The sequence below is a fragment of the Kogia breviceps genome, chromosome 20, assembly GCF_026419965.1.
Source record: "Kogia breviceps isolate mKogBre1 chromosome 20, mKogBre1 haplotype 1, whole genome shotgun sequence".
NCBI lineage: Eukaryota > Metazoa > Chordata > Mammalia > Artiodactyla > Physeteridae > Kogia > Kogia breviceps.
The window spans coordinates 12515706-12542629 of NC_081329.1; the positions used below are offsets into that span (position 1 = coordinate 12515706).

At 36.4% G+C, this 26924-nt stretch overlaps 2 protein-coding genes across 5 annotated transcripts in view; one reads left to right on the forward strand and one right to left on the reverse strand.

Moving 5' to 3' along the window:
- The window catches only part of UFSP2 (UFM1 specific peptidase 2), a 25313-nt gene extending 13434 nt beyond the window's left edge, over nucleotides 1–11879 (reverse strand). Inside the window, exons 1-4 of the mRNA XM_059049356.2 lie at nucleotides 11417–11879; nucleotides 3332–3410; nucleotides 462–645; nucleotides 314–380 (exon numbers count right to left, since the gene is read on the reverse strand). Of these exons, the coding sequence (XP_058905339.1) occupies nucleotides 314–380; nucleotides 462–645; nucleotides 3332–3410; nucleotides 11417–11419 (333 nt within the window). The 5' untranslated portion in view covers nucleotides 11420–11879. The remainder of the gene's footprint in view (nucleotides 1–313; nucleotides 381–461; nucleotides 646–3331; nucleotides 3411–11416) is intronic.
- CFAP96 (cilia and flagella associated protein 96) lies at nucleotides 11560–26029 on the forward strand. Of its 4 annotated transcripts, XM_059049366.2 has the most exons (8): nucleotides 11560–11618; nucleotides 13898–14085; nucleotides 16012–16231; nucleotides 18029–18166; nucleotides 18267–18342; nucleotides 20108–20287; nucleotides 24138–24307; nucleotides 25867–26029. In XM_059049366.2, exons 2-8 carry the CDS (start codon nucleotides 13986–13988, stop codon nucleotides 25913–25915), a joined length of 933 nt encoding a protein of 310 aa, XP_058905349.2. In that variant the 5' UTR covers nucleotides 11560–11618; nucleotides 13898–13985; the 3' UTR covers nucleotides 25916–26029. The 4 variants fall into 4 exon arrangements, with proteins under 4 accessions (XP_058905349.2, XP_066878510.1, XP_066878512.1 ...); XM_067022409.1 differs by lacking the exon at nucleotides 24138–24307; XM_067022411.1 differs by lacking the exons at nucleotides 11560–11618; nucleotides 24138–24307 and adding an exon at nucleotides 11659–11744.
- Nucleotides 26030–26924: the final 895 nt, after the last annotated feature.

A 26924-nucleotide genomic window follows, 5' to 3' on the forward strand; every position in this document is an offset into this window, starting at 1 on the left:
TGTCATGTTTCAGAACGATCCCTTTTTATTTGTTTTTAAATAATTTGTAAACGGACTCAAGCTGTTTTATTTCTGTGGGAGCAAACAAGGCATCCAAAAAACCCATTTAAGATATATATTATAATGGGACAAAAGTTTAGATATGTACACCAGAGATATAACCTCTGGCAAGTCATTTAGTTTTTCTGGACCTGAATAATCTGATCTGTTAAAAAAATAAGAAAGTTGGGTTAAGTAATTTCTAAGATCTCACTCAACTCCAAATTCAACGACTGAAAATTTTTATCACTAAGAAGACAGGTGATTTGCTTACCATGTCTGACAACTTTTTGTCTTTCTTCCTCATGAATTTTCGTTTTGTATCTTCTTCCTGTTCAAATCTAAATTTTTAATACACAAAGATGTTTATCATATGAAATGATGTTGTGGAAACACTTCTAGCCATCTTCAAGCATACTCACTGAATAAAGCGCATTATGTTCTTACAGGTGGAACTATCAGTCAGTTCTCCTGGAATGGTGTTCATGTCACTGTTAGGCCATATGTACACTGAACTGTGGCAGATTCTGAACACAAGTGCATTTGAAGAAAGCCTGGTTGACAGGTCACTCAACATATGTTTTAGTGCTTTCTTGACAAAAATTTCTAAATTAAAAGAATATAAATAGAATAAGAAAAATTGTAAACTTTTCAACGTGAATGCTTCCAAGCACACAAAAGCACAGCACAGTAAAACTGACCCCCAAATATCCATTCCCTATATTTAATACTATAAAAACATTTTTCTGCCTTTAAAAAAAGTGACATAAAATTCATAGACCATAAAATTCACTGTTCCATGTGTACAATTCAGTTGCTTTTAGTATATGACAAGGTGTAAAATCATCACTATTTAATTCCAGAACAATTTCGTCACCCCCAAAGAAACCCTGGCCTTACCAGAGGTCATTCCCCATTCTCCCATGGTAATCACTAACCTACTTTTGGTCTCTATAGATCTGCCTATTCTGGACACTTCACATAAATGGAATCACACATCACGTGGCCTTTTGTGTCTGGCTTCTTTCACTTGGCCTAATACTTTCAAGATTCATCCACATTGTGGATTCTTCCATAGCATGAATTAGCACTTCACTCTTTTTTATGGCTAAATAATACTCCACTGTATGAGCAAAACATGTTTTGTTTATCCATTCATAAGCTGATACACACTTGGGTTGTTTCTACTTTTCAGTTATCATGAATAGTGCTGTTATGAACATTTGTGCACAAGTTATTGTGTGGACATACGTTTTTAATTCTCTTAGGTGATCACCTAGGAAGAATTGCTGGGTCATACGGTAACTGTCTTTTTGAGGAACTGCCAAACTGTTTTCCAAAGAAACTGCCCATTTTATATTCCCATCAGCAATGTATAAGGATTCCAATTACTCTCAAAATATCTTATTACTTACAGCAATAAAACTGTTGAATGAAATTTAAATTTCTTTATAGTTCTATTCTTCATTGGACTATATCTCACTAAGACTGTATAAAGTACTGTGCTCTGAAGTCACAGTTTTTTTCTCTGTGTGGTATGTCATCAACCTGATATTTGTCTGACTTCACTTTCAGGGATTTCCTTTTTACTTTATAGAATTTTTTAATATGAAAAACATTTTCATGGTTCCAAAGTCAAAACTATAAAGAAGATATATCTGAAAAGACAATATTTAAATACCTGTCCTAGCTTTATACTCCTAAATCCTAAACCTAGTTAACCTTGTGATTAAAATATTTATTTAACTATCACACTGATATCTTGATAAATAAATACCTTGAAATTGTGGTAGAGAAAAGATTATTTGTAACAAGTCAGATTAAAAGATATCCTGATACGTTTCAGAAAGCCAAATTTAAAGATTTTTAGCTGCACTACAAAAGACAAACATACTTCCTGGATTACCTTCTGTTTATCCCTAAAGGACCATGAGGTAAAGTACCTAAATAATTGTGATGTCTTTAAGTTAAGCACCTTCATCCCCTCAATTTCCTCATTAATGATTCCCTTCATTGAGTGTTTCAAAGAGTTTGATACAGGAGGAGGAATACTATCAAGTCAGAAGACAAGCTCAAATACATTAATTACTAGGTAAAAAGTATCTGTAGTCCTTATTTACATTTGAAATTACATCATCATATCTGGTGACTAATATATTAGTTATACTTTGCGATAACTTCATAGCAAAATATACCTTCAATTTATATTAAGTTGTAAAATGTAAGGCTTTATCCATACAAGTAACAAATTAAGGAACAACAATACTTTACTGATAAGATAGGCCTAAAAGTGAGTTTTAGTCCTTGCAAAATGATTCTCATCTTGATGGCACATTAGAGAATCACCTAAAAAGCCTACTGATGCCCAAGTCTCTGTCCTTAGAGACTTTAATTGGTCTGGAAGTGGGGACTAGAATGTGGACCAAGATTGAGAACAATTGTCTAATATGAAGGGATGGGTCAGAAAGAACATTCAGCATTCACTCCCTCTTTCCAAAGGGCCAGTAAATAATCGTCAGCTGGTGATCTCCTTCAAGGAACTCTGACATTGCTTATTCCTTATCTTTCTGAACTTCTTTGTGGCTCCTGACACCATTGATCATGCTTTTCTTGAGTGATTTCATTTAGTATCAAGGTATTAACTATCATTCTTGAGAGATAGTAAGTTCTCTTATCTCCAGTTCTGATCACTCTCCCCTAAGTTTCAGACTGAAATTACCAACTGCCTGTTTGGGAGTTGGCACTTAGCTTACTGTGGCATCTCAAATGAAACACATCTCAAACACAGCTCCTCATCTTCTTCCTCTGATATTCTTTGCCTCAGCTCGTGGCAGTAGTCAGAAACAGGAAGACATCCTAGAATTTGGTTTATACAAACACTGCTGATTTTTCTCCCATAGAGCTTGCCTACCATTCCTAAACAACACCACATTCGAGAGAGCAGGCTCTGGAGACTCAGGGTTATGTACACTTGTAAGTCTACAAGGTACAAGTCTGGGTGCCTCTTTATATTCTACTCACGGTGGATATTTATATTTATCGTGACAATTTTCTTTGAGAGGGCAGTAAAATTTCTTAAGGGGACACCTTTTCCTAATGTGCACAGAGAGCCACATGGGCTAGAGGTGGTGGGGAACAGTGTCTAAGTTAAATCCAATTTATATCACTTACTAACTATATGACCTTAGACAGTTTATTCATCCTCTCAGTTTCATGTGCAAAATGGTAAGAATCTCACTATATTTCATAATCAACTTTATAATAAAAAAGCAGAGTATTTTGGCAGACCTACCATTAGGAGTAGCTAGCTGAAAAGCTAGATCAAGGCCACCTCTCATTCTGAAGAGTATATCCATAGTCTCTGAAATAACCTAAGACAAATAAAACCAAAATTTCATTGTAAAACAAAAACTCATCCTCATATAAATTAGAATCTAACTGAATTTAGGTTTAGGCATTAATTAACCTTGATTTTGCAAGTTATTTCATGAGTTAATTCCTTGTTTTATGGAGAAAAACAAAACACCCTAAATTCTAAATTAGAGGTTCTCAACCTTTGTTCCACATTGAAATCACCTGAGAAGTTTAAAATACGGATTCCTGGGCTACACCCCCCGAGATTCTGATTAATTGGTCTGGGGAGGGTCTAGGCACAAGGATATTTTAAAAGTCCTCCATGTGAATGATTCTAATGGGAAAAGGCTGAGGACCACTGCTCTAAGAAAGTATTTCTAAATTACAGTTTTAACAATCATAGGGTTTAACAATGACATGAAAAGATCAATGGAAGATAACTAGTTTAAGAATGGGACAAAAACACTGACCCTAGTATGATAAGAATTGATGGTCAAGACGATGAGCGAAACTAATATATCACTGACAGTGGGAGTATAAACTCTTAGAATTCTTCATAGGGTGATACGACAATAAGAATCAAAAGCCTTATATTCACGAGCAGAAGCAAGAACAACTACAGTCCTGCAGCCTGTGGAACAAAAACCACATTCACAGAAAGACAGACAAGATGAAAAGGCACAGGGCTATGTACCAGATGAAGGAACAAGATAAAACCCCAGAAAAACAACTAAATGAAGTGGAGATAGGCAACCTTCCATAAAAAGAATTCAGAATAACGATAGTGAAGATGATCTAGGACCTCGGAAAAAGAATGGAGGCAAAGATCCAGAAGATGCAAGAAATGTTTAACAAAGATCTAGAAGAATTAAAGAACAAATAAACAGATGAACAATACAATAACTGGAATTAAAAATACACTAGAAGGAATCAATAGCCGAATAACTGAGGCAGAAGAACGGATAAGTGACCTGGAAGACAGAATGGTGGAATTCACTGTTGTGGAACAGAATAAAGAAAAAAGAATGAAAAGAAATGAAGACAGCCTAAGAGACCTCTGGGACAACATTAAACGCAACAACATTCACATTATAGGGGTCCCAGAAGGAGAAGAGGGAGAGAAAGGACCCGAGAAAATATTTGAAGAGATTATAGTCGAAAACTTCCCTAACATGGGAAAGGAAATAGCCACCCAAGTCCAGGAAGCGCAGAGTTCCATACAGGATAAACCCAAGGAGAACCACACTGAGACACACAGTAATCAAATTGGTAAAAATTAAAGACAAAGAAAAATTATTGAAAGCAGCAAGGGAAAAACAATAAATAATATACAAGGGAACTCCCATAAGGTTAACAGCTGATTTCTCAGCAGAAACTCTACAAGCCAGAAGGGAGTGGCATGATATACTTAAAGTGATGAAAGGGAAGATCCTACAACCAAGATTACTCTACCTGGCAAGGATCTCATTCAGATTCGATGGAGAAATCAAAAGCTTTACAGACAAGTAAAAGCTCAGAGAATTCAGCACCACCAAACCAGCTCTACAACAAATACTAAAGGAACTTCTCTAAGTGGGAAACAGAAGAGACAAAAACAAACCCAAAACAATTAAGAAAATGGTCATAGGAACATACATATCGATAATTACTTTAAACGTGAATGGGTTAAATGCTCCAACCAAAAGACACAGGCTTGCTGAATGGATACAAAAACAGACCCATATAATATGCTGTCTACAAGAGACCCATTTCAGACCTAGGGACACATACAGACTGAAAGTGAGGGGATGGAAAAATATATTCCATGCAAATGGAAATCAAAAGAAAGCTGGAGTAGCAATACTCATATCAGATAAAACAGACTTTAAAATAAAGAATGTTACAAGACACAAGGAAGGACACTACATAATGATCAAGGGATCAATCCAAGAAGAAGATATAACAATTATAAATATATATGCAACCAACACAGGAACACCTCAATACATAAGGCAATTGCTAACAGCTATAAAAGAGGAAATCAACAGTAACACAATAATAGTGGGGGACTTTTAACACCTCACTTACACCAATGGACAGATCATCCAAAATGAAAATAAATAAGGAAACAGAAGCTTTAAATGACACAATAGACCAGATAGATTTAATTGACATTTATAGGATATTCCATCCAAAAACAGCAGATTACACTTTCTTCTCAAGTGTGCACAGAACATTCTCCAGGATAGATCACATCTTGGGTCACAAATCAAGCCTCAGTAAATTTAAGAAAATTGAAATTTTAACAAGTATCTATTCTGACCACAACGCTGTGAGGTTAGAAATGAATTATAGGGAAAAAAACGTAAAAAACACAAACACATGGAGGCTAAACAATATGTTATTAAATAACCAAGAGATCACTGAAGAAATAAAAAAATACCTAGAGACAAGTGACAATGAAAACACGACGATCCAAAACCTATGGGATGCAGCAAAAGCAGTTCTAAGAGAGAAGTTTATAGCTATACAAGCCTACCTCAAGAAACAAGAAACATCTCAAATAAACAATCTAACTTTACATCTAAAGGAACTAGAGAAAGAAGAACAAACAAAACCCAAAGTTAGCAGAAGGAAAGAAATCATAAAGATCAGACCAGAAACAAATGAAATAGAAACAAAAAAAACAATAGCAAAGATCAATAAAACTAAAAGCTGGTTCTTTGAGAAGATAAACAAAATTGATAAACCATTAGCCTGACTCATCAAGAAAAAGAGAGGACTCAAATCAATAAAATTAGAAATGAAAAAGAAGTTACAACAGACACTACAGAAATACAAAGCACCCCAAGAGACTATTACAAGCAACTCTATGCCAATAAAATGGACAATCTGAAAGAAATGGACAAATTCTTAGAGAGTTATAACCTTCCAAGACTGAACCAGGAAGAAATAGAAAATATGAACAGACCAATTACAAGTAATGAAATTGAAACTGTGATTAAAAATCTTCCAACAAACAAAAGTCCAGGACCAGATGGCTTCACAGGCAAATTCTATCAAACATTTAGAGAAGAGCTAACACCTATCCTTCTCAAACTCTTCCAAATAATGTGGAGGAAGGAACACTCCCAAACTCATTCTATGAGGCCACCATCACGCTGATACCAAAACCAGACAAAGATACTACAAAAAAAGAAAATTATAGACCAATATCACTGATGAATATAGATGCAAAAATCTTCAACAAAATACTAGCAAACAGAATCCAACAACACATTAAAAGGATCATACACCATGATCAAGTGGGATTTATCCCAGGGATGCAAGGATTCTTCAATATATGCAAATCAATCAATGCGATACTCCATATTAGCAAACTGAAGAATAAAAACCATATGATCATCTCAACAGATGCAGAAAAAACTTTTGACAAAATTCAACACCCATTTATGATAAAAACTCTCCAGAAAGTGGGCACAGAGGGAACCTACCTCAACATAATAAAGGCAGTATACAACAAACCCACAGCAAACATCATTCTCAATAGTGAAAAACTGAAAGCATTTCTTCTAAGATCAGGAACAAGACAAGGATGTCCACTTTGACCACTATTTTATTCAACATAGTTTTGGAAGTCCTAGCCATGGCAATCAGAGAACAAAAAGAAATACAAATTGTAAAAGAAGAAGTAAAACTGTCACTGTTTGCAGATGACATGATACTATACATAGAGAATCCTAAAGATGCCATCAGAAATCTACTAGAGCTAATCAATGAATTTGGTAAAGTTGCAGGATACAAACTTAATGCACAGAAATCTCTTGCATTCCTATACACTAATGATGAAAAATCTGAAAGAGAGATTAAGGAAACACTCCCATTTACCACTGCAACAAAAAGAATAAAATACCCAGGAATAAACTTACCTAGGGAGACAAAAGACCTGTATGCAGAAAACTATAAGACAGTGATGAAAGAAATTAAAAATGACACAAACATATGGAGAGATATACCATGTTCTTGGATTGGAAGAATCTATATTGTGTAAGTAACTCTACTACCCAAAGCAATCTGCAGATTGAATGCAATCCCTATCAAATTACCAATGGCATTTTTTACAGAAGTAGAACAAAAAATCTTAAAATTTGTATGGAGACACAAAAGATCCCGAATAGCCAAAGCAGTCTTGCGGGAAAAAAACGGAGCTGGAGGAACCAGACTCCCTGACTTCACACTATACTACAAAGCTACAGTAATCAAGACAATATGGTACTGGCACAGAAACAGAAACATAGATCAATGGAACAATATAGAAAGCGCAGAGATAAACCCACACACCTATGGTCAACTAATCTATGACAAAGGAGGCAAGAATATACAATGGAGAAAAGACAGTCTCTTCAATAAGTGGTGCTGGGAAAACTGGACAGCTACATGTAAAAGAATGAAATTAGAACACTCCCTAACACCATACACAAAAATAAACTCAAAATGGATTAGAGACCTAAATGTAAGACCGGACACTATAAAACTCTTGGAGGAAAACATAGGAAGAACACCTTTGACATAAATCACAGCAAGATCTTTTTTGATCCACCTCCTAGAGTAATGGACATAAAAACAAAAATAAACAAATGGGACCTAATGAAACTTCAAACCTTTTGCACAGCAAAGGAAGCCATAAACAAGACGAAAGGACAACCGTCAGAGTAGGAGAAAATATTTGCAAACGAATCAACAGACAAAGGATTAATCTCCAAAATATATAAACAGCTCATGCAACTCAATATTAAACAAACAAACAACCCAATCCAAAAATGGTCAGAAGACCTAAATAGACATTTCTCCAAAGAAGACATACAGATGACCAAGAAGCACATGAAAAGCTGCTCAACATCACTAATTATTAGAGAAATGCAAATCAAAACTACAATGAGGTTATCACCTCACACTGGTTAGAATGGGCATCATCAGAAAATCTACAAACAACAAATGCTGGAGCCGGTGTGGAGAAAAGGGAACCCTCTTGCACCGTTGGTGGGAATGTAAATTGATACAGCCACTATGGAGAACAGTTTGGAGGTTCGTTAAAAAACTAAAAATAAAATTACCATATGATCCAGCAATCCCACTACTGGACATATACCCAGAGGAAACCATAATTGAAAAAGACACATGCACCCCAGTGTTCATTGCAGCACTATTTACAATAGCCAGGTCATGGAAGCAACCTAAATGCTCATCGACAGATGAATGGATAAAGAAGATGTGGTACATATATACAATGGAATATTACTCAGCAATAAAAAGGAATGAAACTGGGTCATTTGTTGAGACGTGGATGGATCTAGAGACTGTCATACAGAGTGAAGTAAGTCAGAAAGAGAAAAACAAATATTGTATATTAACGCATGTATGTGGAACCTAGAAAAATGGTACAGATGAACCAGTTTGCAAGGCAGAAATTGAGACGCAGATGTAGAGAACAAACATATGGACACCAAGGGGGGAAAGTGGTGGGGGTGGGGGTGTGATGAATTGGGAGATTGGGATTGACATATATACACTGATGTGTATAAAATTGATGACTAAGAAGAAACTGCTGTATAAAAAAAAAAAAATTCAAAAATTCAAAAAAAAAAGCCTTATATTCACATTCTTGGCCTAGTAATTCTGCATTTAGAAATTTAATTTCTAAGGAAATTTGCAAAACACACAAAGATTAGGGTAAACAGATGTTAACCTGTCAACATGAGGAGATTGATTAAATAATTATGAATATTATACAGTTGAAAAGTAATGCTTTATAGGGCTTCCCTGATGGCGCAGTGGTTGAGAGTCCGCCTGCCGATGCGGGGGACACGGGTTCGTGCCCCGGTCCGGGAGGATCCCACATGCCGCGGAGCGGCTGGGCCCGTGAGCCATGGCCGCTGAGCCTGCGCGCCCGGAGCCTGTGGTCCGCAACGGGAGAGGCCACGGCGGTGAGAGGCCTGCGTACCGCAAAAAAAAAAAAAAAAAAAGAAAAGTAATGCTTTATAAGAATATTTAATGCCATAGGAAAATTCTTGCAACTTATAAATGGGGAAAAAAGCAATTGTAAAGTGGAATCTATTAGCAGTTCTTAATTTGGGTCCATACATTGCAGGTTGACATATGACAAAAACATATATCATTTTGCTGGGGGAGAGGAGTGGGAAGGAGGAAGGGGTTTCAAAGATTTCACCAGATACTCAAAATATGTTCCAAACAGGCTGAAGAACCATACTACACAGTAAGAACCCTATTTTGAAATAAATGAGTAAGTACTAACATTTACTGAACCCTTGAAAAGTAAAAGGCACTATGCTAAATGATTGGACATATATTAACTTTGATCCTCAGAACATTACAAAGTAGGTACCATTACTACTTTTCTCATTTACAAATCCTTGTCACGTTGTGTTTTTTTTAGCCGCGCCACACGGCATGCGGGTTCTTCCCCAACCAGGGATCGAACCCGTGCCCCCTGCATTGGGCGAGGAGTCTTAACCACTGGACCGCCAGGGAAGTCCCCTTGTCACATTTTTTTAAGGGTGACTGCTTTTATTTTCCATAAATTGTAATCTGTTGAAAGGCCATGCCCTTTTCCCCAATTATACTTCTTGGAATTTATCCTAAAGAAAAAATCAAGAAAGTTCACACAGTTTAGCTTGAATGTTACCCACTTATCATACTGTTATTCATCATAGCAAAAAGCAAACAAACAAAAGACCCCACATAAATAGCTATCAATAACAAGTCTGTTAAGTAAATAAGTCAGTTAAATACTATGCACCTATTTGAATAAAAAGTATTTAATGGCACTGAAAAATACTGAAGATAAGAGTTACAAAGACAGGCGAGAGCAACTTTTAACTGTTACTTTCTGTATGACCTTGTAACTAATCACTCAAGTCTGTCTTCTCTTCTGTAAAATTGGAAAAATATACAACTTCACAGGGTTGTTGTGAAAGTTCCATAAGAGATCTTATGAGAATGCACTAGAATCTCCTCACACTTCTGAATTGAGATCCTTTCTGAAGAAATAATATTTAAACTGAGATCTGAGGGGTAAGTACGTAAGAGTATGAGCAATTCCAAAGGAAAGATGGGGGTGCAGGTGGACAAGCCCATCCCAGGCAGGGGTTCAGATTGGTGAAGGCCTGCTTAAAAGACCACTTAAGAGACCACAGTAGATAACGGTTAGATCTCATGGTGCCAAGGACAAGGATAGTGACGACTGACAGCCATTTAGAAGTAGATTCCATAGCATTTGATTTGTGAACAGATGTTCAGGAGTTGAGAAAAGGGCGATGTCAAGGATGATTTCCAGGGTTTTGGCATGAACAACGGTGGGGTGGATGGTAGCACAATGAACTGAGATGGGGATCACTGGAGGAAGAGCAGGTGTAGGACAAGAGGAGGTGGGAATGGTGAGTCAGTTTTGAACTTGCTGAGTCTGAAATACATATGAGCCATCCAAGTGGAGGTACAGTTAGTAGATATGCGGATCTGGAGCTCAGAATACATCTCTAAGCTGGAGATACAAATTTTGGAGAAAGCATAGGATGTAAAGAAAAGTACTGAACGCCACATCTAGGATACGGATTGGAGGACCTGCTTGAGCAATTAAGAGGGAAACCAGGGGAGTGCGACATCGCAGCAGCTAAGGGAATACAGTATTTGGAAAGTCACTCATATCTTTCCCAGGTCCAATCCTTCCTCGGAACCTTCAAAAACGCCTCATAATTCCCTCGTTCTCAAAATGCATGCACAAGTAGAAGGTGCAAGGAGCGCGTATCCAAAGGCGGCTGCGCTGGGGCCGGGGGTTCAAGGTTGTGTGGGGCAGTTTCCCTCCGGTCCTACCGGAAGAGGCCGAGGACAGGACTGCCCAGACCACGGAGTTCGCAACTACCACCGTGGGCCCCGGCAGAACCAGTTACTTCAAGGGCCATAAAGGCTCGTAGCAGCTAGTGAAGTCTGAGGGGAAACGCAGGTGTGGGGGGCGAGCACGGGTACTCACCATAGCGGGTACGTGGAGCTGACAGGGTCGCCGACGGCCGGCCAAGCACAGGACGCTGTCCCGGAACTGGCGTCATCGGGGGCGGGGCTTGGGAATGCCGACTACAATTCCCAACATGCCCTGCAACATACGTCACGGGGCGTACCACCACGCCACATCTCGCGGATGGATAATGGGGCGGGAAGCAGAAGTCTCCCTTTCGGTAAATTCTGTTGAGTGTGTCATTCGTTTCCTGCAGACACTCTTACGTCTTTCTTGATGTGGATTCGAACCGTCCACGTATCTTCCTGTAGGGTTCGTTCTTGGAATGGATTCTTCCGTAGCCGGGGTAACGCGCCACAATAAACCCTGAGGCGAGTGGAGCGTGCGGAGCGTGCGGAGCGTGCGGAGCAGCTTCGTAGCGAGGTTCAGGGCGGGAAGCGGTCTTGCGCGGCTGGCTCGTGTTCTTGGTTGCTCCTGCAGCGAACTTAGCCCGAGCTGGAGCTGGGACGCTTTGATCTCGCTAGTCGGATTGGGTGCCCTTCTCAGAGGTGACTTGGTCCTCGCAGACGTCAGGTGTTGTCCTTTAGATATCTACCTACTCTGAACCTCCGTTTCCCTAATGGGACATCATTTTCCTCATCACCTCAGCCAGTTTTCTGTCCCTCCTTCACACCCCGCACCCCTCCTCACCCCCACCCCCGGCTCTTTATCCGTACCTTTCGAAGGAAACTTGCAGTGTTCCACTGTGTTATATTATGTCTTGTCTACTAGAGTGTAAGCTCCCTACGGGCAGGACCTATGCCTTTTAAAATTTCAGTTTTCCTAACTTCTACCAGCGAGCTCTACTCAGAGGAGGGGTTTGCAAAACGTTAAATAAACGAATGAGTGGTTTTGTAAATGTTACTCAAGAAGAGTTAAGTAGTGGAAAAATTCAAGGCAATAACTCCTTTCCTTCTCTCCCCCTCCTTTTCGTTCCCTTTCTTTTCTTCCCTCTGTGGCTCACTTTGCCGTGTGCCAAACGAAGTACCAGACTCACACCACGGTACCTGCCTTCCCGGTGCCCCCAGTTTAGTGGGGGAAAACAGCTGTTAATTAAAGGATCCCTACACGGTGAATGTAAAATAGCCCACTAGATGAGGGCTTGGAAAGAGAAATGCATGGCGCTATGTTAGAAGTGAGGAATGAACTAAACAATCAGAAAGATCGGTATTTATTGGGCAACAAAAGGGGTCGGGGCAGTGGAATACCTGCCTAAAGTGAAACAGCATGTGTTAGGGTCCTGTGGTTGGAGAGAGCCTACTTGAGAACTGAAAGAAGACAATTAGAGCCCGGGTGCCAGGGAGGGGGGCTTCCATTGGTGACAAATGAGAGTGATAGTGGCCTTGTGAGCCATTTAAAGGATTTGAGCCCCCTGTAGCAGCACAAGAAGCCTTTGAGGTTGGGCAGTGAAGATGGAGCTTTGAAATATGAAACAAATCGAATCAGCACACTCCAGCTAACTGACTTTTAGTTTTAAAGCATACTTGATCAGAGGAAGAGGTAGGATGGCGGGGAGGGGAGGATGAGCCCCAGTTTCAAATAGGCAATCCTGTTTAGTGTCACTGAAACAGCTTGCTCGAAATTCAAGGCAAAAGTTTCTTACCTTGGATTATAAGCTGGGAAGCATAAAGCAATGTTTGTTTTGTTCACTAATGTACGTCCAGTGCCTAGATCTAGTTGGTGATTCAAAAATATTACAGTGAAATGGAAGCCAGTATTCTTAGCTCTTAGGTCCTTTTTTTAAGAACATGTCTAATTTTTAAAAAATCCAAATAAGTAGTTTCATATTTAGAGTGATATTTCAAAAGAAAACTCATAGTTGCAGTATGTCCTTTAACAAATACTCTGAATTCATTGTGGATTTTTGTTTTGCTGTTCTTTGTTTTTATCTTGCCCAGACAGTTGTCCTCTCTTCCTCTTCCCCTTTGTGAACTAATTTTGCCAGGTGGCACATTTCTTATATACATTTAAACTTGAAAGAATTCAAGAACTATAGGGTAATACCTATGTGTGTGGTGCATTCTGAAAAAGTAAGTTATAATTTTTAATACAAGGGACAATGCAGTATGTTTACATACAATGATTTAAACTGAAAATGACTGCCTTACGTAATTAAGATATTTGAACTTCTCAAAAGAAGGATGTTGTTTACACAGTATTTATACCACACTGTACAGTAATAATTTTATTATCTACAACAGATGAATGGCAGTGCAACAGATATGCATTTCTTTGTACTTTGTGGATACTTCACCTGGACAGTCAAGGGGAGGGGTTGTGGTGATAATTTTGAATCCCCATTATTCCCCCTCAGCCCCACAAAGTAGATTCTTTCCCCACATGGTTTGAGACTGTTGTTTTATGATGTAATGATGTGCATGTTAACTCTCAGACTGCAAGTAATTTGGACTGAAATTTAGTGATCACCTTTTCCCTAAACTTTTCCCCTGTATTTTTCAGTGTAGAGTAGGATTTTGCTAGAGAAGAAGTAGCCCTCAGGGACCCATTGAAGTTACCTATATAGAGCACACCACCACCAGAAGCAACCATGCCTGTGGAAGGAGGGAAAACAGATATGGAGAGGATTGGGCTCTTCAGTGAGATGGAATATGTTACTGTGGGTGATAAATATGTGTCACAATTTAATCGTAAGTATATTTGGTTTCCTTTACAGCCTAAGAGTGATGTTTTCTGTATAAAATTTTGGCTTTAACATTTGTTACATGATATTTTTTAATGGTCTGTATTGTATGGTCTTAATTTTATAAGAGCAGGAAGCTCATTTTATTGGGCTACCCTACCTTCATATATTCTCATAGGTAATTTTATTTCTTTCCAAGGTGCATGGCAGTTTTCTCCCAGAATATTTTGTTTTTAGCTTTTTTTTGTTCCCTTAGATGGGACACTCTGCTATGCAGACAGCATTAACATTTGCATCTGAAAAGGCCATCCATGATCACTTTCTTGAAAAATGAAATGCTAAATAAATAGCCAAGGGATGTTTAGAAGAGTCATAAATAAAACAATAAGAAAGAATACACTGATATGAAACATCTCCAGGATACACTATTCTGCACCTTGCCTTTTTATTTAATAATGTATGTGGTATGCTAAGCATTGAAAATGGAAAAGGATAAATATGAAAATATTCACTGGAACATGCCTAAACATTCTCTAGAAAACAAAATTACTATCATGGGTGCCTGTGGGAAAGGAACTGGGTGATGGGATGTGGAAGGAAAATTTATTGTAAAAATATTTATACTATTTGGAACCGTGTGAATATATTATAATTTCAAAAACCTAAGTTAAAAAAAATCAGTGGTACAAATTCACATTTAGGTAACCAATTGAATTAAGGGTTATTTGCACTTCCAAAAATTCTTTCACATTATGGAAGGAGTTTACAAATTGAGTTCTCCTAGATGCAAATTACAAAAGAAGTTCTACATATTCATAAAACCAGCCTTTTAAAAATTATTGGACTACTAGTACTTCACTGTATACCACAATTTATTTATCTGTTCCCCTGTTGATGGATATTTGAGTTGTTTGTGGTTTTTGATTGTTATGAATAAAGCTGCTGTGAACATTCTTGTTTACGTCTTTTAGTGGATATAGGCACTCATGTGTCTAGAGTATATATGCAGGAGGGGAATTGTTTCAGTTTGAGTATGAAATACCCTTCCCCTCCAACCTAAAAATACACACTCACACACACACACGCTTATTGACATCTGACACAAATAGTTTCCTAGCATATTCTTACACAGTGTTCCGTTGCCGCCAGCCGCGGCGGGTCCTCAAAGTGCAGCAACAATCAACGAGAGGGGGTAGGGAACTGAATGCACCAAGGTATGGGATCAGAAGGGCACAGACAACTGACGGTTGCAAGGCAAGTTTAATAACAAAGCGTAGCCGTGTATATACCCCTAAAGCAGGGAATTTGCTTAGTCACGCCTTATCGGCATCAGCTGGTTAATTGGCTTCTCGGCTTAGTCACGCCTTATCGGCATCAGCTGGTTGATTGACTTCTCGGCTTCTCCCTCGAAGGCACCAATTTCCCCTCCAGGGTTGCTTTTCCTAGCTTTAGGGAACAACCAGGGACTCCCAGTAACTGAGCAGCAGTTACTGGAGCGATTTGGCCAAAGGCCATCTCCTTTTTTACGTTCATACCATAAAGTCCAGGATGCAGACCAAGGAGAGTACAATCGGGCCCTGAGGCTTATGAGGGTCTTAATGGCGCCTTCCTCAGAGGGCAATGCTCGCCACGTTCCGTGGTGTATAGATGGGGAAGCATTGGATTCAGTGACCTGTAAGATCTCTTCCAGCTCTCAGATTCAGAGTTTAACAGGACCTCAATCTAATTATCAAAATGTTTTAATGGAAGCCTCTTAGTTTTTATTGTCAGTGTAGCCTTTGACACAGACCTTTCAGTAAATGTTTTGAAATAGTGTTTAAGAGCTCAAAACTCACTGGTCCAAATCACATTTTGAAACTTTTCAAAGTCATTTTTCACGTCCTTTAATTACTAGTGAGCTCAAAATTGTGATATTCCTAATTTATTTTTAAAGGACCCTTTAATGAAGCTGCAAGCAAAAATAGACAGATGCTACCTGGGGGATCCAAAGAAATGTCAAATCTCCAGGCAGGTTATTTTGATCCCCATTTTGTAAGGATTTTTGAAGGTGAAGGCTACGTAAACCTGAATCAAGTGAGGAGACGGCATATGATGGAAGAAGCCAAAAAAAATCTAGGCAAAGCGTTCCTTCCTAGTAATGGAGATAAGAAGCCGTAAGTATTTGGGAAAAAGTCTTAAATATTGATATATTTCCCGCATATCTCTCTCTCTTCCATCCTAAGTTAAGTTTTGGTTTTTCCATAGGACTTACTTATGTATGATTCATTTTGTAAAGTATGATTCTTAGGTTAAGTTTGTCTTAGATGAAGACAATTATATTGGATTATTTAGGTTGACAGGTAATTTTGATTAAGTAGATTCTCACTATCACATTAAATTTTTGGTTATCTCTGTCACTATTCTCTATTAGTATACTAATGAAGTCAACTAAGTAATGAAAATAAGTTTAGTTGAAAACCTTGCAATAGTCAGATTAGGAAGAAAATTGCCTTGGGTCATCATATCTGTGCCCTTGACTATTTTATCTACTTTTTAAAACTTTAAGAAAAGTGTAAATACAAAATGTGAAATTAGGAGAAATCTTTTTTGGATAAAGAGGATAATTTATCAAAGATATGTTATTTAAACATCATGCATGAAGATACATGTATGGGGTTTAACAATATTTAAGTTGTGAAAATTGTCAGTGTGAGGTTCTTTTTTTCCTTAACCTTTAAATACTTAAGATCATGTAGTCTATGTGATATCATATAATATAGCTGAGCTTTATGATATGTTAATTCACACTCAATAACGTTGACTCTCAATCTAGAGTTTATGACAGATGAGGATTGGTTGAAAAATAATTTGGGGCTTATTTATGGTTTTGAGATTAGTAAAGCTGCGGTCTTCAAAGTTAAATTATTAAGTTTTTATTAAGAGTGGAGAATGTCTTCTGTTATTATAGTTTATCTTTTTCCAACTTTTCACACTTTTGAGAGGTTTGAATTATTTATTTTTAAATTTATTTTATTTATTTACTTTTGGCTGTGTTGGGTCTTTGTTGCTGTGCATAGGCTTTCTCTAGTTGTGGCGAGCGGGGGCTGCTCTCCGCTGTGGTGCGTGCGCTTCTCATTGCGGTGGCTTCTCGTTGCAGAGCGCGTGCTCTAGGCATGCAGGCTTCAGTAGTTGTGGCACGTGAGCTTCAATAGTTGTGGCACGTGGGCTTCAGTAGTTGTGGCACGTGGGCTTCAGTAGTTGTGGCTCACGGGCTCTAGAGCACAGGCTAAGTAGTTGTGAGGCACAGGCTTAGTTGCTCCGCTGCATGTGGGATCTTCCCGGACCAGGGCTTGAACCTGTGTCCTCTGTATTGGCAGGAGGATTGTTAACCACTGCGCCAGGAGGGAGGCCCCAATTTATTTTTATTATTACTACTTTTTCTTGGGTTTCTTTGTTTTTTTCTTGGATATAAATTCAGACGTGCATTTTTTTGGGTCACTACTTCATTTCTTTTTCATGTAATATATGTATTTTATCCTTTAAATAACTGTTTTGTATTTTTCAGCCTCCCCCACCCTCTGGAACTAATATAATATTGTAAATCAACTATACGTAAATAAAAAATAAATAATTTTTAAAAAACAAAGATTCTATTTGTTGTTATAGTTAACTGAATTAATGTAAACTCTTCTAACTTACTAGAGATTATTGTTTTGTTTATGTAGAGCATTTAAAATAGGCATAAAAATTAAAAATATTATCTCAAAATCTGTGACTTTGAAAAATAGGGGAAATTAGATTACAAAATAAGAAAAAAATTTTTTCTTACCAAAGTTAGGCAAGTCAGTTTCATTGCATATATTTTGCTCCCCTTTTAATAATATTTTATAAATTATGGTAAAATATGTATAACACAAAATTTGCTATTTTAACGTGCTCCTTTTTGTTTTTGTGGTTAAACTGTATTTAAGATGTGGATTAGGAAGTTACTATGGAACAATAGGTAGACCAGTCCCATTTTTCAGTGCACAATCAAAACCCAAAGAAAAATATGAGCCACCTGGAAAGAATTTGTACACAAACCCAGGAAAGAAAGGAACTGGATATGGGTAAGATATTTTTAATACTTTTGTATTATTTGTTTTGAATTTAAAAAAAATTTAATTTCTGAACCTTGAAGTCATCATCATTATTGTTTTCCTTCTTTAGCTATGCAAATGTTACCATAGGTAAACAGTTTTCACACTCTGCTGATTTCTATGATGCAGCAAAACTAAATGACAAGGTAAAAGAATCTGTTTTAACTTTTTCCAACCTTTCTCTTATTTAGTTGACTTAGAGAATTCACTTGTGATCTAATTAGGGTTTGTTTTGTTTTATCTATTTGTATTACTTGGGCAATGGCAGATTGATGTTTATGAATTGTGATAATTTTACCTTTCTGATATTAGATTCCCAGAATGAGCTTTAACCCCTGCTATAGTTTACCACGTCTATCCTATCCAGCTGTGAGACTTCTGTTAACTTGGCCTGATCAACTATGCTCTATTTTGATTAGAAGAGTCCTAAAAGTATCCTGGTCCTTAGCCGTGTTCCCACCACACCCTAATATATTGTGTCTAAAAAAGTAGTGGTAGTACTTTTGGGCTGATCAGGCCATTATGGTGAATGAATGGGATGGAGGAGTGATGGGGAGAAGGGAGGAAGTGGAGAGTAGAGAATGAAAACCTACAGGAGAGAAAGTGAAAGGACGGGAGAAAACGACTCACTTTATTACATGGCAGAAATAAAAACTGAGATATACTGGCATAAGCATCTTACACTCACTTTATACAATATTTGACTTACAGTGAAGCATATTCACATTTGTGGAGAATGCCTACATGTGAAGGAATAGAGGAACCTGTAGAAATTTTGGAACCATATCAACATAATTTAACAATATTATATAACTTTAAAGAAAGCTGGTAGTAATGAAAAGTCAAGTTCATTTGGATGTTAAGAAACAAATTTAATGGCAACTATTTTATAAGTTTTTAAATTTTTGTTTTTTTAGGCATGCAGTCTTCAATAATTTTGGCTGTGGTGATTTTAAGTGGCAGTGAGATAGAAGGGTAGTAGCCAGTTTTGCAAATGGGCATGTCCAAACCCAGGAAAAGTTTTCTATTAAATTGGGCAGAAACCTTGGTTATTTGAAAATAGGCATCTCTTGTTTCTATGCATGGATTATTCACTTTATATGTAAACTACTATGTAAACTACTTTTTATATAGAATAGGAATAGTACATAATATTCTGTAGGAAAAATAACACATAATTTATAAATACATACAAGGCAATTTTATCAATGGCTCAGTAAGTCTTTCATCCAAAGTGTATGGGTATAAAATGCTTTTCTCTCTTTAGAGTTCTTACTTACAGAACTTATTATTTATAAGTCAGAAATTTTATGTCCCTGGATTTCCTAAAATAATATTGTAATATAAAAATGTTGTAATGTAAAAAGTAAGTATTCCTTATTCTTAGAAGTAAAAGCTGACATGTTTTTGAAGGCCTATCATATGCCAGGTACTTTGAACACATAATCTCATTTAATCTTTACAACAGCATTAAGGGTGGGGGGAATATTATCATCATTATTTACACTTAAAGAAAATGTGACACTAAAAAAGTAAGTAATTTTCCCAGTGTCCCTGAGAAATGCTAAAAAGCAGGAAGGAGTTAGGGTTTGAACTAGAGACTGACTTTTTTTTACTGCCTTATATCACCCAGATAGTTGATATAGATTTGTTCAAGTGATAAATAAATCTCTATACATCAAACAAATTTATATCCAAAATGAACAATCATAGCTGTGCTTGTTCATAAGTAAGCATATCTTTTGTATCATAAAAATAGAACATAACAAAGGAATGTTTCAAAAAAATGAACCCAGCAGTTTATATTAAAAAATCTACATGCTTATATTAAAATTTAAAGGTATATTAACTCTCCATTACTTCCAGTTTGAGTAATTTTTGCTATATAATTTCAAACTCTTTAATTTACAGAAAGAGAATGAAGAACATCATCGTTTACTTAAAGGGACACCTTTCAAATTAAATCTTTACCCAAGGGAATATTTTGATACCAATCCTTATTTGATTGAGAAACCTTTACCACCAATTAAAAAAGCAAAGAAGAAAGAAGCACGTGCAAACCCTTTTAAGCCCTCTTCTCCTGGTAAAAAGGTAAGTTAAAAATTTTAGAATGAAAAAATATTAAGCATTATAAAGAAACATTGCCTCTTGCTGTCATATTATTTTATTACCCATGTAAATAATAAACTTTTGTTTATATTCATGCCATGAATCATGAAACTCGTTTTTATGAAATTATGAAAAGTCATAAAACTGGATAGCATAGGGAATAATGAAGCTCTTATAATGAAATAATTATTGACCATTTCATAACCATTTCAAAAGTATTTTACTTTACAATGAATTTTCTAAGTGCCTGTCTAGATTTAGGCATAGTTTTTCTCAAAACAATAAAAAGTCAGATCATCTTTAGTTTTTGAAGTGGTGATTAAAATGAACTGTCTCCCTTCTGCTGAGGTTTACAAGTGTGAATAAAAATGAAAATGCTTCTAACAGTAAACCTTAGTTTATACTTTTGTTTTTCTTCTGTGAATTGCCTGTTCGTTTTCCTTGCGAATGTTCTATTAGGATGTCTTTTTGATACTGATTTGTAAGATCTTTTCATATATTAAGGATATTGTTTTATCATTTGTGTTGAAAATAATTTTTCTAGTCTGGTGAATCTTTGGCTTTGGTTACAGTATTTTGTGCTATTCAGAAATTTAATAATTTGATGTAGTCAAATGTATCAGTCCTTTGTGCTGCGTTTATGTCATTCTCAGAATGACTTTCCTTCCCAGCAGTATTAGAAAAATATGCATTCCTGATTTCTTTTACTGAAATGTATTTTGATGTAAAGAGCAAGGTAAGGATCCAGCTTTTATCTTTTTCAAAATTCAGTTTTAAGGGCAGAAAGAAGCTTTGTGGGGAGGACACGTTCTGTGCCTTGACTGTCGTTGTGGTTTCAAGCGTGTGTACATCTGTCAAAGGTCATAGAATTGTAAACTTAAAATGGGTGCAGTTAATTATACTTAAATTAGGTTTATGTAAAACTGGTTTTGAAAAAATTCAGTTGATCCCGATCTTACCAATAGGATAATTAGCACCCCTGCTTTGAAAGGCCACCCTTATCAAATCAAAATTCCCATTTTTTAGTGTTTTCTTTTCTGAATTTTTATGCAGCTTGATTGATGTTTATTTGTACCAGTACCAAACTACTTTTAATTATTTTTGCATTTTAATATTGGGTGGGTCTAGTCTCTTCTTACTCTTTAAAAAAGTTATATGGCTGTTTTCCAATATTTATTATGTAGAACTTTGGAATTATTTTGTAAAGTGTTGGGGAAAAAAAGACCTTTGGTATTTTGCTCTAAAATTAAATCTTTGGATTTTTGCTTGTATTAGCATATTTATATTTTGAATCTTCTGATCTAGAATTAAGCTACTTACAAAAACCTTTATTTGTCTTGTAGATTTTAATATTTTACTTCACATAGATTTATCTATCTTATATTTATTCCTACTTATTTTAAGGTCCTGGTCAATGCTTTTTTCTCCCATCAGTCCCCTTATATTATTTGTTCTTATTAAAACACCTGATTTTTTAACATAACTGGCCACTTCATTAAAGTTTCTTATGTTCTAATGGGTATTCTGTTGATTCTCTTTGGGTCTTTAGATATATGATTATATATCTGCAAATAATTTTGGTCCTTCCTTTCTAATATTTATATCTCTTATGTCATGCTCATTCCAATATTTGGATATGTAATGGGGATCATGGGAATTCCTCCAGTGTTCATTTTTATAGATGCCAAAAATAAGAATAAATCAAGAATGTATGTAGAATTATACTGAATGTTTTGGTGGAATCTGTTTAGACCATCTTTTTTGTCTCCATTGACTTGTTATGAGTAACAGTAATAGATTTCTTGGAGTGATTCCCACTTGACTGTGTTGTATTAATCTAAGTGTAATACTGTATTTTATTTGTTAATATTAAGTATTTTCACATCAGTAATTTTAAGGGTTGTGACTGGTCTGTACTTTTATTTTTATATGCCTTGTTCTATTTTGGTATAAGTAGATGCTAGCATCTTAAATAATCGGGAGATTTCCTTCTTTTTCTATGTTCTGTAAGAGTTTAATAGCACCAGAAATATCTGTTCCTTGGAAGCTTGAAAGAATTCTCATAGGAAATGTTCTGGGCTTAATGTCTTGCAGGATGTCCATCTGTTTTCCGTAGGTGGTCTCTCTCTTTTTGAGTCACTTTTGACAATATTTTCTTTGAAAATCATTCATTTCATTCAGATTTTCAAATTCATTAACATAGAAGTGTACAAAAATACTATCTTACAGTTTTTGATATTCCATATATGTACAGGTTTCTTCCACCCATTTCTCAATCTTAATTATAATATAGACTTACCTATTTATTTTTTAAGTATCATCTGGTGGGTTGGTTTATTTACCATATATATTTTTACATTTTCAATTCATCTGTTTTGCTTTTACATTAATTAATTAATTAATTTTATTTTCTTCAGATTCCTTATTATTTGTTGCTCTTAAAAATAATCCATGTTGGGGCTTCCCTGGTGGCGCAGTGGTTGAGAGTCCGCCTGCTGATGCAGAGGACACGGGTTCGTGCCCCGGTCTGGGAAGATCCCACATGCCGCGGAGCGGCTGGGCCTGTGAGCCATGGCCGCTGAGCCTGCGCGTCCAGAGCCTGTGCTCCGCAACGGGGAGAGGCCGCAACAGTGAGAGGCCCGTGTAACGCAAAAAAAAAAAAAAAAAAAAAAAAAAAAATAATAATCCATGTGTCTCTATCTGGAAAACTTGAAAAATTACAACCATATCTTTCAAACAAATCAAGTTTTCATGTATATCTGACTTAGACACTGTAAGAGAAAGGATGCCTAATTAAATGGGTTATTGTGATTGTATAGAGTTTTCTTGGTGACCATATATAATGTAATGATAAAAATCCTGTTAGTAAGTCAGTTTAAAAGGTCAAAGCAAATGTTTGTTTGTTTTGTGTATAGCTCAAAAAATATTTTGAGTGACTTCTCTTAATAGATTACAAGAAAGTACAGTATATGGTACAGTATCCATAGGGGATTGGTTTCAGGACTCCCTCCCACTCTCAGGATACCAAAATTTGAGGATGCTCAGGTCCCTTATATAAAATGGTGCAGTATTTGCATGTAAACTTTGCACATCCTCCTGTATACTTTAAATAATCTTCAGATTGCTTATAATATCTAATACAATGTAAATGCTATGTAAAGCACATGTCAAGTTCAAGTTTTTCTCTTTGGAACTTTCTGGAGTTCTTTTTCTTTAAATATTTTTGATATGAGGTTGGTTGAATCTGAGGATGCAGAACTTGTGGATACGGAGGACTGACTGTGGATTACATTTTCCTCTTTTTCTATGTGCTCTTCCTTTATTTTTATTTTTAAAAAAAGTTTTCATTTTTAGTATCTTCCCCATCATTTACTGACATTTAATGAACTCAAGTCATGCCAGGCTCCCTGTTGGACAAACCTTACCCTTGGCCTCTTCTCTCATCTTCTGGTTCTGAGGCCTAACTCCTTTCTCTATCAGAACACATGTGACCTAGGTCTCATTCCCTCAGTAATGGGCTCACCTCCTATGCAGATGATAGCCTGATCTGATAAATTCTCACTAAAATGTTAACTGTTGGCAACAGTTTAGAATATTACCTTCTTATAAATATTTTAATAGAGAACTTTTGGAACTACACTGTCTTAACTCCATAGAATTGGTGGTAGGGAGACGCTTTGGTGATATTTGACTTAAACAGTATAGACAATTCTCTTTAAATGTAAAACCAACTCCATGTACAATACATAAATATGTATGAACTTCTTCAAATCTAATTTTGTTAGAAGCATTTTTACAAAACCACATTAAATTGTCTCATTTTTATTTGTAGGCTGGTGGAATGAAGGCAGGAACATTTGATTCTTACCCTTCACATTCTGCTGACCCTTATGGGGTTAAATTGACAAGCCATATTTCCAGCAAAGGTGCTAAGGTTTTCCATCCACCAGGTGGACCAAAAAGCAGACCAACTGAAAGTATAATGACTTTGAATGTCAAAAGGTAGTAATGTTACATTTAGCCCATAAACCCAGACAAATTATTTTCAGCTTTTATATTTCTTCAAAATAATATCTTTGAGTTATACACACTTTAAAAACTGACAAATTTGGGTGACTTTAGAAATCTCAGCTTCTTTCTTACACCTGCCCTCCCCTGTAGAAGTTCTTTCCCATCTTCTGAAATTCCCAATTCAAAAAGCTTAATTTATCTGTACCAAACTATTCAGTTCATAATTTTTAAAGCAAATCTATATAGCACCTTATTTCGAGTCATTTGAGACTTTAGATACATACAGTTCAGTTAGCAGTACATGTTAACCTTGTCTGTTTCTCAATCTTTTGACCCTTGTTAAATTATTATCTCTATGTGGGCCCCAGGCTCTCAGTAACTGTGTGGAATCCTAATGACACTTATTCTGTTCTTAACTTTCAAATAACCTATGAAAGCAGGAAATATTCCGATTAATTAAAAATGCTTTGAGGAAAAGTAGTATGTATATTATTCATGTAGAATTGAAGAATTTTACCTAGATTTTGAGCACTCTCAAAACTGAAAAGAAGTTCTTAGAAGTTCAGAGTGTAATTTAGACTAGGACAATCCATCATTCTTACGGTGTGTGTGCAAGATCATAAATAACTGAAGAATTCATTTGATTACCTTTCCACCTATTCACTGGAAAACTTTTAGTGCCAATGTAACTAGCTTACATGTCTCTAACTTCAGTGTAATCATACAGTGGATTAGGTAAAGGACATCAAATTCACATTCTCTCCTTTTGTAAAAACAGTAGTACACCTTCATCACCTGTGGACAGTGATTGTAATACCAACATCATTATTATATCACAAAAGTAAGACCTGCCCTTCATTATTTATGTAATTTGACTGTTGTCTATAGGAATAATATTCTTTGCGGGCTAGTTGGTAGAGGATCAGTCTGGGAAACAAAGATATGGAGCCTTTTTTCCACGTGTTTGGACCTTTATCCTTTGGCAAGTTACCTATCCGTACTCTGGCCAGCTTTAGTTATACAATAGAACGGGCGGTAAAATTGGAATTTTCCTCACAACACTCACCCTCAAATAGATGGAATTCTTCTGGTGCAGGGTGGTTTTAGGTTTTCTGGCTATCCAGAGGACAGATCCAAGAAAGCTCTATGATGCCCTAGCATATATGTTTAGAGCAAAGTAAAGAAAAAAGTAACTGTTCTTTTGGAAAATCAGAAGTTTACCTTTTGTTGAGTAATTTTGAGTTTATTCAATCCCTCTTTTTTTACATGATCACAAATATCATCCTAAGTCAAGTTTTAGCTTCTTTTATCCTAATTTTAAAACTAATAAACCTTTGGGCCATAGCATTTAAAATTGGTATCATAAACCAGTTATTCCCTCTTAAATTACATTTTAAAAGTACATCTGACATATAAAGTGAAGCTTTTTATTTGGTGAGAAAATTTGGTTTCGGATTGGTAATTTTTTATTGCAAAATGTTTTTACAAGAATAAACAGATGTATTACCTGCACCTATAAAATTAAATGTGCGTTTATTTTCCAATTTTAGGGCACTAAATATGAAGAACTACAAGACTGCTTCAGTACAGTCCTATTAGCATCTGGAAGACAAATAGCCTTATAGGTCCGGACTTCCAAAAATTCATTATCAAGTGCTCATTATTTGAAAAAATATAAGATATCGTGGAACAAATAGCTCAAGCATTGAAAAGAAATTTAGGGCTGTGACTCTAATACTCTTCCATCTTTTAGTACTATTACATAATAAATAAATAGTATTTGTTAATAATTTAACATATGCTTGCTGATCTGTGTTTCTGAGGAGATGTTTAGGAATGTTTAGAAATGTTATAAAATCTTGAAGTGTAGTCTGTCATTTGAAATAGTTTGCTCCTAACGTTAAAAAATTGTAGGTTGGAAGGTAGGGGTGGAAATGGGGGCTGGAGGGGTAGAACATGCACAGTGAATTCTTAATTTGCTGTTCCTTCTTGGAGGTATTTGAAGGTTGAGTTGATAGTTATCCCAGTGTCATAGCCCGTTAAAACATTCTTAACGTCAAAGAGAAGTACTGATCTAGTCATACTGCATAGATTCATGTATACACACATTATATAGTGAGGCAGATAGCTCAATTTATGTGGTATCATGCCTTCTATTTGTAGCCTATGTAGAGGATCAGATCAGCCAATGGAAGCCTCAGGATGAGCAGGGGGAGGGAGAGTGGGAATGTACTTTAAGTTCAGTATCTTACAAAACATGGCCAGGTTTCAAGATAGGTCCAGTTGGTCCTTGGTGTCCTCTCATGCTCCTCGGTAGCTGCTCAGAGCTTCCTCTCTCGTACCTGCCTCTCTAGGTCTTACCCTCTCCTTCCCAAGTTCTCTCTTCACTCGTCTTACCACTTAAAAAGTATCTGTTCTTAAAAGATATGATTTAAATACATTACTGTAATTCATAGTGAGGTCTCTCTCAATAGTCCTCATTCAGTTGGGGCGGGGTGGCGGTGGTATTTTACAATACCTATTAATATAATGTATTGCGGGAATTATTTTTGATCCGTGGTTTTTTCTTAGTACTTGTCTCTCTGCCATTCTAGACCTGTCAGAGCTG

Coding starts and splice junctions, on each gene's coding strand:
- CFAP96 (XM_059049366.2), top strand. CDS start 13,986: ATGCCTGTGGAAGGAGGGAAAACAGATATGGAGAGGATTGGGCTCTTC. Junction 16,232..18,028: donor AGTAATGGAGATAAGAAGCC/GTAAGTATTTGG, acceptor ACTGTATTTAAG/ATGTGGATTAGGAAGTTACT. Junction 18,343..20,107: donor CAGCAAAACTAAATGACAAG/GTAAAAGAATCT, acceptor TTTAATTTACAG/AAAGAGAATGAAGAACATCA.